The 14,748-nt window shown below is 33.3% G+C and overlaps 1 protein-coding gene across 7 annotated transcripts in view; it reads left to right on the forward strand.

Moving 5' to 3' along the window:
• STPG2 (sperm tail PG-rich repeat containing 2) overlaps positions 1-14,458 on the forward strand; it is an 846,203-nt gene extending 831,745 nt beyond the window's left edge. For 2 of the 7 annotated variants that reach the window (XM_077142787.1, XM_077142786.1), the window contains one exon: positions 13,567-14,454. In XM_077142787.1, the coding sequence (XP_076998902.1) occupies positions 13,567-13,604 (38 nt within the window). In that variant the 3' untranslated portion in view covers positions 13,605-14,454. Of the gene's footprint in view, positions 1-1,561; positions 3,884-13,566 lie in introns of those variants that run through there. The other 5 variants (XM_077142790.1, XM_077142794.1, XM_077142788.1 and 2 more) reach the window with 5 other exon arrangements.
• The last annotated feature ends 290 nt before the right edge of the window (positions 14,459-14,748 follow it).

A 14,748-nucleotide genomic window follows, 5' to 3' on the forward strand; every position in this document is an offset into this window, starting at 1 on the left:
ATTTTGTAATTTTTCTTAGAAATTCACTCTGCATGAAGTTACTCTGCCATATCTGAAATTCTACCTTTATCATAGTTTGCCAAGTATTATCTCTTTCACCACTCAAACACGTTCTAAAGTCTTACATCTTCACTGATTTCTTCACTTCATTTATAATGAAAAAGAATATCTCCTCTAAAAGGTATATCCTGACATTTAACTATTTACTCAAATCACTAAATGTATGTATTAGTTATACGAAAATATATTTATATATCAAACTTACTTGTAAATTTATTTCTGAGAGGGTTTTTCTTGTCACATTATAAGCTAAAACTCAATATAAAAGTCACATATTTATTTCTTTAATTATATATTCATAGTATCATGAAATATAATTTCCATAAAAATTTTCTGGTACCCCAGAAGTGTTCATATACATTCCAAACTCTCTGTGGAATAAGCTCTCAGAATATGAAGCCAAACTATCCCCCTGTTCAAGTTTACCATTACATATGGACAAAAATGGTTGCGTTTCATTGTTTTCTATTTCTCTACTCTCCTATCACTAGCTCTAGAGACTCTCAAAAAAATTGAATCATATCTTTGTTCAGAATTATTCTGCATTTCATCAAGTATAGTATAATTTGGGAGCTCCTTCCTTTAATTAAATTTCAGGAGACAACTTTATTCCACAATTTAAGGCTTGACTGAGCTATTACACTAACTCTAAAGAAATATGAGTAAGTCAGTTCGTACAAATGGCTGCTATCCACGCCACTCATGTTTGGATGAAAATGGAATAAACTAGATAACAGGATGATTAAGATTGGGATAATTTCATATGGGATGACTGAAAAGGGAGAAAGAGTCTCCATCTGAATAGGAAAAGTATGTCAAATAGAAAAAGCAATGTCCTCAGCATAAATTCTCTGGTGTCACAGATTTATCTTGGGTCAAATCATGCTTTTTTCCATGAGCCCTGTCATAATGGACGTGAACATGGAATTATTTTGTCATGTGCAGTTTCACATACATGAAGCTTAGTGAAAAATTGGTATTACTACTAAGATGGACTGTAATATAGCCTCTTATGTGTTAAAAGCAATTTTTGAAATTAATTTAATTATAAAAGAGCTTCATTCCAGAATATTCTTCAATGGAAGAGTCAGTGTATTAAGTTATACTGTGAATGTTTTAACAGCTCATTTGTTTGCTATTTCTTTTTTGATTTGCCAGTTGACAGTTTCCTCTTATTAGATTCATTACAATCATGATATGATATCCAAACAGCTGTAGGCATAACATATACATTCATAAACACCTTTCTCTTGCTTCAGTCTCCAGAAGAATCATTAGGAGAATAAAAAACCAGAGTTATGACATATGAACTGCTTGGTATCTAAGTACATAGTGATATTTAATCTATTTGGTTGGAAAACAGAGGCTTTTTGTGAAATTTTTGTGTCTTTTTAAATTCGAGTTAATATAAGTAACAGAGCAATCTGAAAAAAATATCTTTGCTTAGGTTGAGATATATAATGGAGAAACAATTACTGAAGCACCTGTTCTCTTCCCACAGATGTATTACAAAATTAATATCTGGTAACGTAAAGGTAAACTGGGAGTTCTTTCACAAAGAAATACTTCCATTTTGATGATGTCCTTCATCAACTGCTCAAAGGAGCCTAACTTCTCTTCTAACCCTGACAGATGGAAAAAAATATGTTCTTTCAAGATATTTATTTTTTTCTCAATTTCTCCCATTATAAAGGCAGTATATATATCTATTTGTTGCATTTGTTCTAAATATATACTACTGGTGTTTCCATATGAGATAAAATGTTGAATAAAGACATCATGAAAGCTTTGTATTTTATTTTAGAATCTCATTTTCTAACAGAGAATACAATTACTTTCCAAATACTAGGCTTGCTGAAACAAATTAAATGATATTATTATAGATATGTTACCTACTTGGCTTATTTTCTTATACTTCCTTTTTCAGACATGCTAAAAGTGGAGACTAAAAGCATAAAAGTCATATTCAGTATATTTTACTTTGTGTAAACTGGATTTACAAATAGGAGAGCAAGGAAAAAGTGATTAAAGTGGGACAATATATTGAACTCACATCTTATACTCTACATCTTTTGGGAAAAATGATTGTCAAAATATTAAATCCCAAGACTTTTGGAGCTAATCCTCTACTCCTAACATAGTCTTGAAAAACAATTCAGTCAGACATAACAAGTTGGATCAATGGTTCTTATATATTTGGGGGATCAGGGGCAGGGGATAGCCTAGGACTCTTTGAGATTTGATGAAAGCTCTAGAAATTTAATTGATAAAAATGAATTTGTGCAAATAATTCAAATTTTAGAATAATTTCAAAGGATTCAAATACTCCAGAAATCCTTTCATGTTAAACCCTTCATTTACACTAAATAATCTCCATTAATATGCCTAAAATTAATCATTTAAAACTGGAGCAGTAAAACCCAGAACAAATTGATCAACTAGTCAATGAATAGTGGCTCTTCCATTGGATTGGATGAACTGGGTTGAAATTAAATTGAATTGAGAAAACATCACAGAACTGGTGGCTGATGGAGAGGATGACCCAAGCTCTTGTTCTGACCCCAAGTATTTTAGTCACCAAGGTATAGCATGGTTTGCTTCCCTGGATGGAGCTCTGGAGCCTGTGTTTTCCTCTGGATTTTTATGAGGTATAGTTAATACCTACATGACCCCCCTCCCCCCAGGATTTTTCAGCCCTATATTAATTCATTCAACAGTTTCCCATTTACATGTCATGCAAACCATGTAAAATCTAACTCTGGTTGCAGAAAATTCAGACAAATAACAGCACTTGCATTGCATTGCATATGTTGCAACACCCTTGCACTTATTCTCTTAAAAACAAAATAGAACTGATTTTTAGTCTTTGTCTTAATTTTATTCATCTATAACATGTTACATAGTAGGCAAATATATTGGTGAAAGAATAGAAAAATGAAAATTCAAAATGTGAGAAAGTTGCTAATCAAACCTCTCAAGAAAATGTGTTAGTTATTTACTAAAACATTTTTTGTGTCCTCAATCTTTAATTGTTTAAAAGTTTTCTGGATCAGTAGTTGTTGGTGAAACGTGCATACAGTGGCACACAACACTAAGACAGAAATAATACAAACTTCTGGCCATCTAAAAACAAAAACATGCTTTTTTTGTACATATGGTATTTTTCAAAAGAAAAAAATGCCAATTGTAATGATAAATAAATATTTATTTCTTCTCACCTCCAATGTTCTGGAGCAGGTAGAAGGAAACATCTGAGAGGATGGTATGTTAGCCCATGACAAACTCTGGGATCTGTCCTGTAACTGCTTGTAAAAGAGTGCTTTGAAAACTAATGCTTTGTTCTTTCTTTGTTTTGTATATAGGTTACATAATACCATAAAAAAGTTAAAAACAAATAAAATTGAAAACAAAATAGATGAACATTGCATGTGAAGCATAATTATTGTGACATTTCTGAGGGAAGGGAATGCTCTGATCATACCTTCAAAATGCTAGCCTTTCTATAATATTAAATAGAATAACTTTAAGAGAATTACAGAAGGAATAGAAAAATATAAATAATAAATAGAAATAAACACATATGTCTCTTTGGAAAGATGAGTAAAAAATATAAATAGAATAAAACAATATGGGAGACTGAGAAGAAACTCTATACTATAAATAAGGGGAAATAAAATCAGAGACCTTAGAAAATTCATCTTCCTCTGAAGCAAACTTACTATAAGAAACAAATTATGGGGAAATATTTGCTTTCATTGTTTGAAATGTTCAAGAAGACATTTATTCTACGAATAAAGAGCAAATAGTTATGAACTTGGAGCAAGTTGAGTCAAAGTGTTATCTATCTAGAGATGATAAAAGATAAAAAACAGATAGTCAAATTAAAAGCTGCATTATTAATCATAAGGACATTTAACACTACATAAAATTAAATTGATAGCCAGGTTCGATTCCTGGTGCCTGCCCATGCAAAAAAAAAAAAAAAAAAAAATTAAATTCATGTTGTAAAAGTCCAGCTCTCAAAATTCAGAAGAAAACAAATAGTCAAAATAATGATTGGATTAGGTTCTCTGGAGTTCCTATGTATGCCTCAGTCTAAATCCCTACGCATGTCAGTGAGGATCAGTCCTTGGCAATTAACTGTAAGAAAACAAGAAGATTTCCCCTGTTTAAAAGATTTTGGATCAGACATCACAGGGAGAAAATGATTAAACCATTTTCTGAGATTTTATTATGCAGAACATCACACAGTTCTTTTAATTAAGAAGGCTGGAAGGGATGGCTAATTGCTACAACTTTAATTGATGAAAAAATGTATAAAAATTTAACAACTGCCTTTTTTGAGCTGCAATGTATAACACAATTAAGATAATATTGTACTGATCCATCAATATTTTTCATAACGAGCTTTTTGCACTCTGAGCAAGTATGCATTTAACCTTTCACAGCTAGAATAAAATGACTAGTTAGGCTACAGTATGGGCACCTAGTCACATGAGTGAAGGGCTTACTGTATTGTTTTCAAGAGGAAGTTGCTGTGCTTTGGTTTATACAATACAGTTGAACAACTATGGAAATGTTTTGGTGTCTCCTTGTGTCACAGACTTGCTCTTTCTTACAAAATCAATTTCCCTTTCCAGCTTGTAGTTATAGTTAAGTTATTTGCAGAATTGTGATTTCAGTTCTGGCCAATGAAGTGTGAGCAGAAAGGATACATATCACTTTCAGCTTTAGTTCATAAAACAATCTCTCCTGTTAATGCTCTATGCTCATTTGCCCTATTTGCTGACTGGATGCAAAGGAATTAGTGGAGAGCACCAGTGAAGCACTGGAAAGAAAAAAGATGGAAGGAGGTTGCCATGAATGACCATTTGGAACATCTTCGCCTTCTTATGTTAATGTTCAGAAAATTAAATGTTACTAGAAAAGGAGTTTCATGAGCAGGATGATTGATCCATCATGTAAGCTATTATCAAGATTTATTCTGTTGCTGTTATATACTCAGCCTTTCCCTGTGTTTTCCAAGGTTAGCATTAACCATGGTAGTGTAAATTAATCCACACTGTTATTCACCTCAGGGCATGCTACTTAGAGTTCCCCATGTGAGAAGCGGCTAAATTGCAAACAGGATCTATAATATGAAAGATATTCCATTGTGACTTCTAATTCTATGTCTGATTTAAAGGCACTATTTGCTTTCTCGCTCTTCAGCATATTAATTGATATAGTATATTTCTCCCAAACTTAGCTATTTCAAAATCTGCATTTATATCTCATTTCAGCTAGGAAATTATTGTTTGCCACCTTCAGAGTATATTTTATGCATCCCATTTTCCATTACTTCAAACCAATCATCCCAATTATTATCCCTAAATTTGGAGAAAACCCACCAAGTAGTTTTCATGTGATTTATTAATAAGCTTCAGAAATAAAAATGTGTCTATATAGCAAAATTATACATAATATTTGACATTGAATATTTATTTAGAATCATTGCATATACTGTACATAATACTTACTGATTGGGTTAAATATGATTCCTAATATTACTTATATCTAGAATTCTAATAAATGTCAATCATTAATGAAACCTTAGAGCCCTGTTTACAGAATTATCTTGTGTGTGTATGTGTGTGTGTGCATGTGTGTGTATTCATAGACTTTTAGTAAGCAAAGTCCAATTTTGCTTTACTGAATTCTTGAAAAGGTAAGGAATATGTTTTCTTTATGCTCTGTTGAAATACATACTTAATATAGAACAACGATAAAATATTTGAGGGAAATACTTTTGAACCAATGAATGCTGCAGTCAGAGACACATTGAATGATGGTGATGAACAATGAAGAATAAATTTTTCTGACCAGTAAGAAAAGTGGATAAAAGGCCAATTCAAGCCTTGTTGTACAATTCCTTCTTCACTAGGTGGCTCCTATGATGAGGCAACAGATAATTAAAAACAATATGACATTAAGAAAGCAAAATCCAGGTCTCGTATCTTTGGCAGGACCCCCTCAGGAGCTAGGAGTCAGTGGAGGACTAAATTTCTTCATTCCACATCTACATCCAAAATCGTATTTTGATTTATTAAACAATAGATATTATATAATATCTATCCAGTTTACTAAAGCTGATGGAATGCAATATACCAGAACTGGGCTGGCTTTTACAATGGGGATTTATTAGTTTAAAAATTTACAGTTCTAAGTTCATGAAAATGTCCCAATTAAGGCATCAACAGAACAATACCTTCTCTGAAGAAAGGCCACTGGCATCTAAGGCTCCTCTGTTAGACAGCAAGGTGCATGGTTGGTGTCTGTTGGTCTTTTGCTCCCTGGTTTCAATGCTTTAACTCCTGGTATCAGTGACCTCCTTTCTGAGCTTCTGTGTGTCCTCTCTTAGCATCTCCAGGGCTTTTCTCTCTCAGCTCTCTCCAAACTTCTCTGGGTGTTTCTCCATGAGCTCTCTGGGTTTTTCTGTCTTTTAGTACTCAGAAAGGACCCCTGTAAAGGAATTAGACTCACCTTGAGTTGGGTGGGTTACATCTCAATTGAAATGTCTTAATCAAAAGGTCCCACCCACAGTAGATCTGCACCCACGGGAATGGATTAAAAGAACATGATGGGGAGGTGCAACGGTGGTTTAGTGGCAAGAATTCTCACCTGCTAAACTGGAGACCTAGATTTGATTCCAGGATCTTGCCCATGCCAAAACAAAAAAACAAACCCCTCCCCCAAAAAACATGATGGGGTACATACAACTTCAAATCAGTACATATAACAAGTCTAATGTGTAAAAATATATTACATTGAACATCCTCTAACATGACAGTGAAATGCATAGTTTAAGAAATGTGTTCATTAAAAACAATTAAAAATTTTAATCAGTAGCTATCTGGGTAATGATATGAGTTATCATATCATTACATATAAAAAAAGATAATTAGCTCTTATTGATGTGCTACTTTCATTTTACCTCAGTGGCTACCCATATTTTCTCTACAGTCATATAACAAAAGACCTGAAGGTAAAGCATTATTCTTAGTAGATGATCTCATAGGGAAGATACAAGTTCATTGTCAATGCTAATCTTCTGTTCTCAGGGTTTAGATATGTCTTAAATCTGTAGCAAAATGATTTGTAAAAGAAAGACTATTCCAAAACTACAACTCGTCTCAGTTCAAATTTAATTTTGTAAACTGCTACAGAAGTGACTAGAAAGCATGGAAGATGTGGGATTTTGAGGAACAAGCCCATCTCTTAAAGAGTATTTCTTTCTTGTCTAAATTCTTGCATTTTTTTAAACAATAGTGAAGCAAATACATTGAAAGCAGCATTATTCATTGTTTTTTTTAATTTGGAGGAATAATCACATATTACGTATTGTTTGTTAAGGGGTCAGAGCAAATTTTTAGCAGAAGAAAGGTTACTTTCCTAGTACTATGTCTAAAGCAGTTCATTCTCAAATAAAGCCATGCAATTAATACCTAAGGATAATTTTTCATGTATGTCAAATAAATGTAAACTGCTGCTCTTTGCACAAGGGAGTTAACTACCAATTTAAAACTCTGTCTTTATTCAGCAAAAATAAATGATTTAAATTTCCTTTAACAATTGATAAGTTCTTGTGCTATTACATTCCCAGTGTAATTAGTGATATAAATTCATGAAATTTCAAGATTCAAGTTTCCTTACAACTTCTATCCTTCAGAGCACAGATCAAATTTTGCAATGAAGGAAGGTCTGCAAAACTAAAGAACTGTATAACATTTTTCTTGAACTGCTGAGAGTAAACTTCAATGTTTCTGCATCCTTAGGGCTTTTATAAACACAATATTATAAACTATTCAAAAGTAAAATCCTTAACTTTGTATCTTTCTATCACCCAGAATACATAGCAAAGTATCTTGTATGTAACAGTAAATCAATCAATACACGTTGCTTTACTAAGATAAATTCTGTCCATGTTAGATTGATGGTAAAATAATAAATGCAGCAAAACAAGGTAATGAGTTTTTCTTTTTCTTTTGTTTAGGCTAAATAATATAGCAATGTTATTTGAAGTATTAGGCCACCCTCAATGTACATATCTTATTAGAACTTGTTGGAACATATACATATAAGAGCCATTCATATGCTTGAGTCACAAACACCTTAAAACTGAGATTTAGTTTCTTAGGCTTGGTAAGAATGGATTCAGTGATTAACCTTTTCTTTATTTGTTAAAATGTTTTCAGGGGCAACAACTATTGTGATGGAAATTCAACAAAAATATGCATGCAACATCAGATTTTAAATTTGGTATTTTTTTTAAGTCTGTGTACATACCAGTGTTAGAAATGAAAACAATATAAGAACCATTTATGAACTGATACTGAACATTATTATACATTTTTACTTTCCCTGTGCCATTTTTCTGTTCTTTCTCCCTTTTAAAAAAGTTTTTATTAATATTCCTTATTTTGTCCATCAACAATGAAGTGTAGGTGAATTGTATTTTCTTATGTATAAGAGTAGGGAAAATGAACACTTTTCCTCCATTAACATTCTTTTTTTTTAAATTAAAAGACATATCATTCAGAGTATACCCATTCACATTCCCTTAAATTAGTTTGAAACTTAATTCTCTACTCCATATTATCTAAATCTTCCAAATTTTTCTCATCCACCAACTCTATTGTCTCTGAAAATAGCTATATAATTCGATGATTTAGATACAATCGTTCTGTATGTTTTTGTTTGATATGTTTTCTGTAGGTTTTAGTTGGGTTCTGTTTTAGTTTGCTAAGCTGCCGAAAGCAGATGCCATAAAATGGGTTGGCTTTTAACAGTGGGCATTTATTAGCTTATAAGCTTACAGCTCTGAGGCTGTGAAAATGTCCAAATCAACGCATCATCAAGACAATACCTTCTTCCTGAACTTGCTGCCGGTCATCCTGGATGCCTCTGTCACATGGCACGAGACATGACAGTGTCTGCTGGTCTCTCCCTTCTCTTCTGGATTTCTTTGCTTCCACCTTGTTGTTTCTGTGGGCTTCTCTCTTTTTGTCTGAATTTTAAAGGGCTCCAGTAAGGTATTAAAACCCATCCTGAATGAGGCGGGTCACATCTTCACTTTACTCACCAGAAATGAATACTTGTAATGGGTCCACAACCACAGGAATGGATTAACATTAAGAACATACTTTTCTGGAGTAACATACAAATTCAAACCCTCACAGGTTCCTTGCGAAATATATTCTGATGTGCAGTTTAACATGCAGAATGTTTTTAAAGCATCCCTTGGAATTAATATTTATGAAAGGAGCAAAGGGGATGGAGGCAGGGTTTTTCTAAGGGAGAAATTGAGCTGCAATACAAATCTGATGGCAGCCCTAGTCAACACCATGAAGATAAAAATGTTCCTTTAGAGTTGTCCTAAACTGAACTAAGATAACAAGCTATTATACCCTGCTTAAGTCAGTCACTGGATTCGGGCCACCCTGCAGACAAGTGTGACATTGGCTGTCTGCAGCTGAGGCAATCCCTGAAGGGAGCAACAGTTGGAAGTTGTCTGGTAAGGGCACCCCCAGTGGCTGAGGCAATAGGTCCTTCATTAAAAGGGATCTGGGTGCCACCATATGGACGAATGAATGTCCCAGTGAGTTTACCTCACTGTAACATAAAGGATGTTCTCTTTCAATCTATAAGAATTGATTTTTTTTATTTGAAATAATTTTAACTTCTAGGTAAAGGATGCCATGTTTTTATAACTTTTGCGCATGGTGAATTATGTGTTTCATAAAGGAAATGAACACTCACTATTTTAGACTTTTAGCTTTTAAAATATCCAGTACGTTCACATGTTAACCTTGCTAAGGCAAAGCTCAGCTCAACGTATGAATACCCTCTGAAATTTTGAGTGCTAAATGATTTCCTACACTGATGAATGATGACATGAACTTTCAAACGTTATTAGCTCAGCATGATAAAACAGTTAGAGCAACTCCTAAAGAGCAGGCTCCCTGATATACTGTCGCTGGTCACATCTTACTGCTACCACTCAAGGGAACATAGACCAAGACCTTAAAAAATACTTTTCCTTTGCTATCATAAGCTTTTTCCTTTTTTATTTTACTTTAAAATATTTTCAGCCAGTTTCTTCATAATTCTTTCTAGAGCCTATGAGTACTACCAGTATCAGGATAGGTTAGTTATAGGTTGAGTTTCATTGCTTTAGCTCTCTATACATTGCTCATTTTGCTCAGTAAGCTCTTAGGTTGAAATCTGGTTCTTCCCCAGGTTTTTGCCTCCTATATTTGGCCAGGAAGCATGAAGCTCCTTCGGTTTTCCTTAAAGATCAGTTCTCATCACCAAATCAGACTTTTCTGCCTCAGGTTTTTATTTTCCTTTATTTCTAAATAATTTAATTTATCCCCACTCTTTTTAATCATAAGATTATTTCTGAGCTAGAGTCTTTCTGTGGCACTCAAGTCACTTCTACTTTATAATGCTTAAGCTTTTTAATTAAAAAAAAAATCCTTCTTGCTTTCTGATCAAATTCGCTTAACCCTTTATGACCTGAATTCTGTGTGTTTATTTTCTTTGTAATGGCAGCAGCCTTCTTGATGCCGTATTTTAAACCCTTCTAGAAATACCATGGAGCTTCTACCTATAGATCCACACAAAGGACCTGCAGCTTAAAAATCCACACAATTTTAAATAGAACTGAAGTGCTATTTAAAACTGATCTTTAACAAGGGTACCAAGGCTATTCAGTAAACAAAGAATAGTCTCTCCAACAAATGATGCTGGGATAACTGAACTTCCTCATGCAAAAGACTGAAATCGGATCCGTACTTCATACCATGTACAAAAATTAAGTCAAAATGGGTCAGAGACCTAAATGCAAGAGCTAATAATATAAGACTCTTAGAAGAAAGCATAGGGGTAAATATTTATGACCTTAGATTTGGCAACGGTTTCTTAAATACAGCTCCAAAAACACAAATAATGAAAGAAAAATATGTAAGTTGGACTTCACCAAAATTAAAAATAATGTGCTTCAAAGGACACCATTAAGAAAGTGAAATAGATGACCCCAGAATTGGAGGAAATGCTTGCAAATCATATACGAATTAAGGGATTTGTACCTAGAATATATAAAGAAATCTTACAACTCATAGCAAAGAGGCAAATAATCCAATTTAAAGATGGACAAAGGACTTGAATACACATCTCTCTAAAGAAGATATATAATGTCCAACAAGCACACAAAAAGATGCTTATCATCATTAGTCATTAGGGAAATGCAAATCAAAATCATGATGAGATAACATTCCATTTCCACTAGGATGGCTATAATATAATAATAAGAAGGTAAATATCAGGTATTGATAAGGACATGGAGAGATGGGAACTTCATATATTGCTAGTGGGAATGTAAAATGGTATAGCAATGGTGAAAAAAGTTTGGCAGTTCCTCAATAAGTCATACACAGAATTACCATATGACCCAGCAATTCTTATCCTAGGTACGTAACCCAAAACATGAAAAGCAGAGGCTTAAACAAATACTTCTGTACCAATGTTTATAGCAGCATTATTCATGTAGCAATGGTGGAAACAACTCAAGTGTTCAACTAATGAAAGGATAAACAAATGTGGTCATCCATAAAATAGAATATTATTCAAATGTAGAAAGGAATGAGACTCTCAAACATTCTGCTACTTAGATGAACCCTGAAAACCATATAAGAGAAAGTTTACACCATAGGCAAAACGCCACATAATGGATAATTCCATTTATATGCAATATGTAGCATAGGCAAATTCATAGAGACAGAAGTAGATTAGCAGTTGTCAGAGATTGGAAGTAAGAAAGAATGGTGATCAACTGAATCATAGTTATCTGATTTCCTTTTGAGGTGATGAAAATATTTGGAATCTAGATTGTGGTGTTGATTGCACAACATTGTGAATGGACTAAATGCCACTGAATTGTGCATTTTACAGTGTTTGTAATGGAGATGCTTTATTATGAAGATTTTACCACTATAAAAAATTGATTTAGGAAAAACATTTCACACCAAATGCATTATTTATATTCTTTTGCAGTATTTTTTTCTTTTTAAAGTAGAGTCTTCTCTCAAAATATTTGGAGCAGATGGGAACTTTATCTTAAAATCCAAGTGATAGAATATCTGAAAACCATTCCTCATTTGTTTCAATAAGATTTGTTATTATCAATAACAATTTGACTGGAAGACACAATTAGTAGCCCATTTAAAAACTCAAACAACTCAGTTATATCTTAACGAATATCAAGAACCAATATAATGGTAGGCATTTATTTAGCTCAGTAGGTAATATGATCTTGCCATCAAACAAGTATTCTATAATTAAAGAGAGAGTGATTTGGATCATACAGTTATACCTATGTGTCCATTTTACTGAATCATAAACTCATTGAAATAAAATTTGGGGTACTCTCTTTCATAGATTTGTGGCAGCTCTTTCCAAAGTTGTTACTACCTGAATTGTACTTTCCATCTGTAGTTCAACACCTGAGCGGCATCAATATAAATAGGTCGCTGCAGTGATTCTTAACTCTTCTGCTTCATTGTGGTAAAAATTGATCTAACTTTAAAAGAGTAATCATGTTCTCTAAGCACTGGCAGCACAATCATTGATTTTAGAATCAATGGGCCACACTGGATCTCTGATTGACAGCAGGAAAAGGGGTTAGAACATTTCAAACACTATAAAATCAAAGCTAGCAAACATAAAATATCATAAAATCACCAGGTCTGGCAGCTTGTATTTTAGGATTTAGCTTGAGGCTGACATGCAGTGTGTAACACTCAACTTCGGGAATTTGAAAATCAGTTAGTTACCTTGGCATGTAACCCAATGTCCAAAATTCTACTTGAAATTCAAATATTGACTTATGCTTAATGGCTTTTCTGGATATTTCATTTTGAAATTTTAATTTTTATCAGTTTTTAAGAGCAGAGATTCTAGGTTATGAGATTGGATATGAAAGTACTCACCCAGAACACTCCCAGCAAAAGCCTGAAATTGTTTTACATGCAATAACTTGAGAAATACTTAGTTAATATGCTGTGAGAATAGATAAGATATGCTTATTAGAATAAATGCCAAATCATGGTTTGATCTTATACTTTAATAACAAAGTAGAAATATTTTTTCAATATAATATAGATATTTAGATGAAATTATGCTGAGCAATGAAATATTTATTGTTTATATTTTTCTAAGCCCTCTTTTTCTTGGCCCCATGCATAGATCCCCACTGATTCTTTTAACTGCTATCACTAGTCAAAATAATAACAGAACGGTATTTGTGCTTGGGTTCTCATGATAAAGCTTTGGAGAGTCAATTTTAAGTTATAATGCATCTGTTTAACTTTTGCAGACATGTCTAATCCTAAATTGCTAAAATTCTTGCACACTGTAAACAGTTTGTACTTAACTTTTTTTTTTTTTTACCTTTGGTTTCTTTGACAGATGGCTGCTGCCAAGAATCACCTTGGGTGGGGAGCTGAAGTTCCAAGAAATATAAGAATTGCATGCATGGTTAATATCCCTCAGGTTTATTTCTGCACTCCACAGAATAAATAGAGACCTGAGCCAGAGCTCCTGCCTTCTGGGATGGCTCTTACCAATGACGGTTTTGTCTCCTGCCTCAGTCCCTGTTCCCTGGTCTGTAAATCAGATATAATTGTATTTGTCATCCCCTTTACTTTCTCTGGGGTATTTTAAGGATTGCAAAACCACATAGCAGTTGACAATATAAAATGCCTTGGTAATGGTTAAAATGAAGAATGACTTTCTCTTGCCAATGAGTAATCTACTCCCAGGGAGTAAATTAGGCATCTGGGATGTGAATTAACTTTTTTCAGACCATCAAGGCACCATTTTTTAGTTGACAGCTAGAGGGCACGAAAGAATATAGTTTTCCATGTAAGGCCGCAGTATTTCTGCCCTTCCAACTATGTGTACCTATGTATTATGCCTTCCCACGTTTATGCCTACATAAAATGTATTCCTACGTCTTAAATGTAACTAAAAATGTACAGGGAAATATTAGAGACTCTCAGGAAATCCTAAAAATTAAATCTGGAAATCCATCCCAGCCTTATACACAGTTACTAATATAACCTTGAAATGTTTATCCCTTTAGTAAAATAAACTAAATTTTTTACATGCTCTTGATCAGGTTTTCCTTCCTGAGGTTAGCCTCAAAGCCTAGAAACCTGTACAATTTTCCTTCATAGCTCATTATAGCTTAATGATTTATGAATTTATACAAGCTTCTTTTCATTCCATTGATAAATTGATAATTTCCCACTTGGTAGTGAAGTGTATTCTTTAAGTTTACAACCTGTTTTCTAAGTAATAATTTTATTAAGTCTAAATTAAATTTATTCAAGCAACAAAAAACAATGAATCTTTGAAGCAATGTTCATTTGTTCACACTCTTCATAGCTTTTTAGACTTCAGTCACATCTACTTTTCCTGTCTAAATTATTCTAATTGCTTTTTCTCAGTTGTCTTCCAAATTCTCTTGCCCAACTTTTCTAGGGAAGTTTCTATATTTTGGGGTACTTAGGTACATTGCTATTTTTTGCATTGCTATTTCATAAATATATTATGTATCACCTATTCCTCTAAAATTAAGAAATGCTT

This window comes from Tamandua tetradactyla, chromosome 24, assembly GCF_023851605.1.
Source record: "Tamandua tetradactyla isolate mTamTet1 chromosome 24, mTamTet1.pri, whole genome shotgun sequence".
Lineage (NCBI taxonomy): Eukaryota > Metazoa > Chordata > Mammalia > Pilosa > Myrmecophagidae > Tamandua > Tamandua tetradactyla.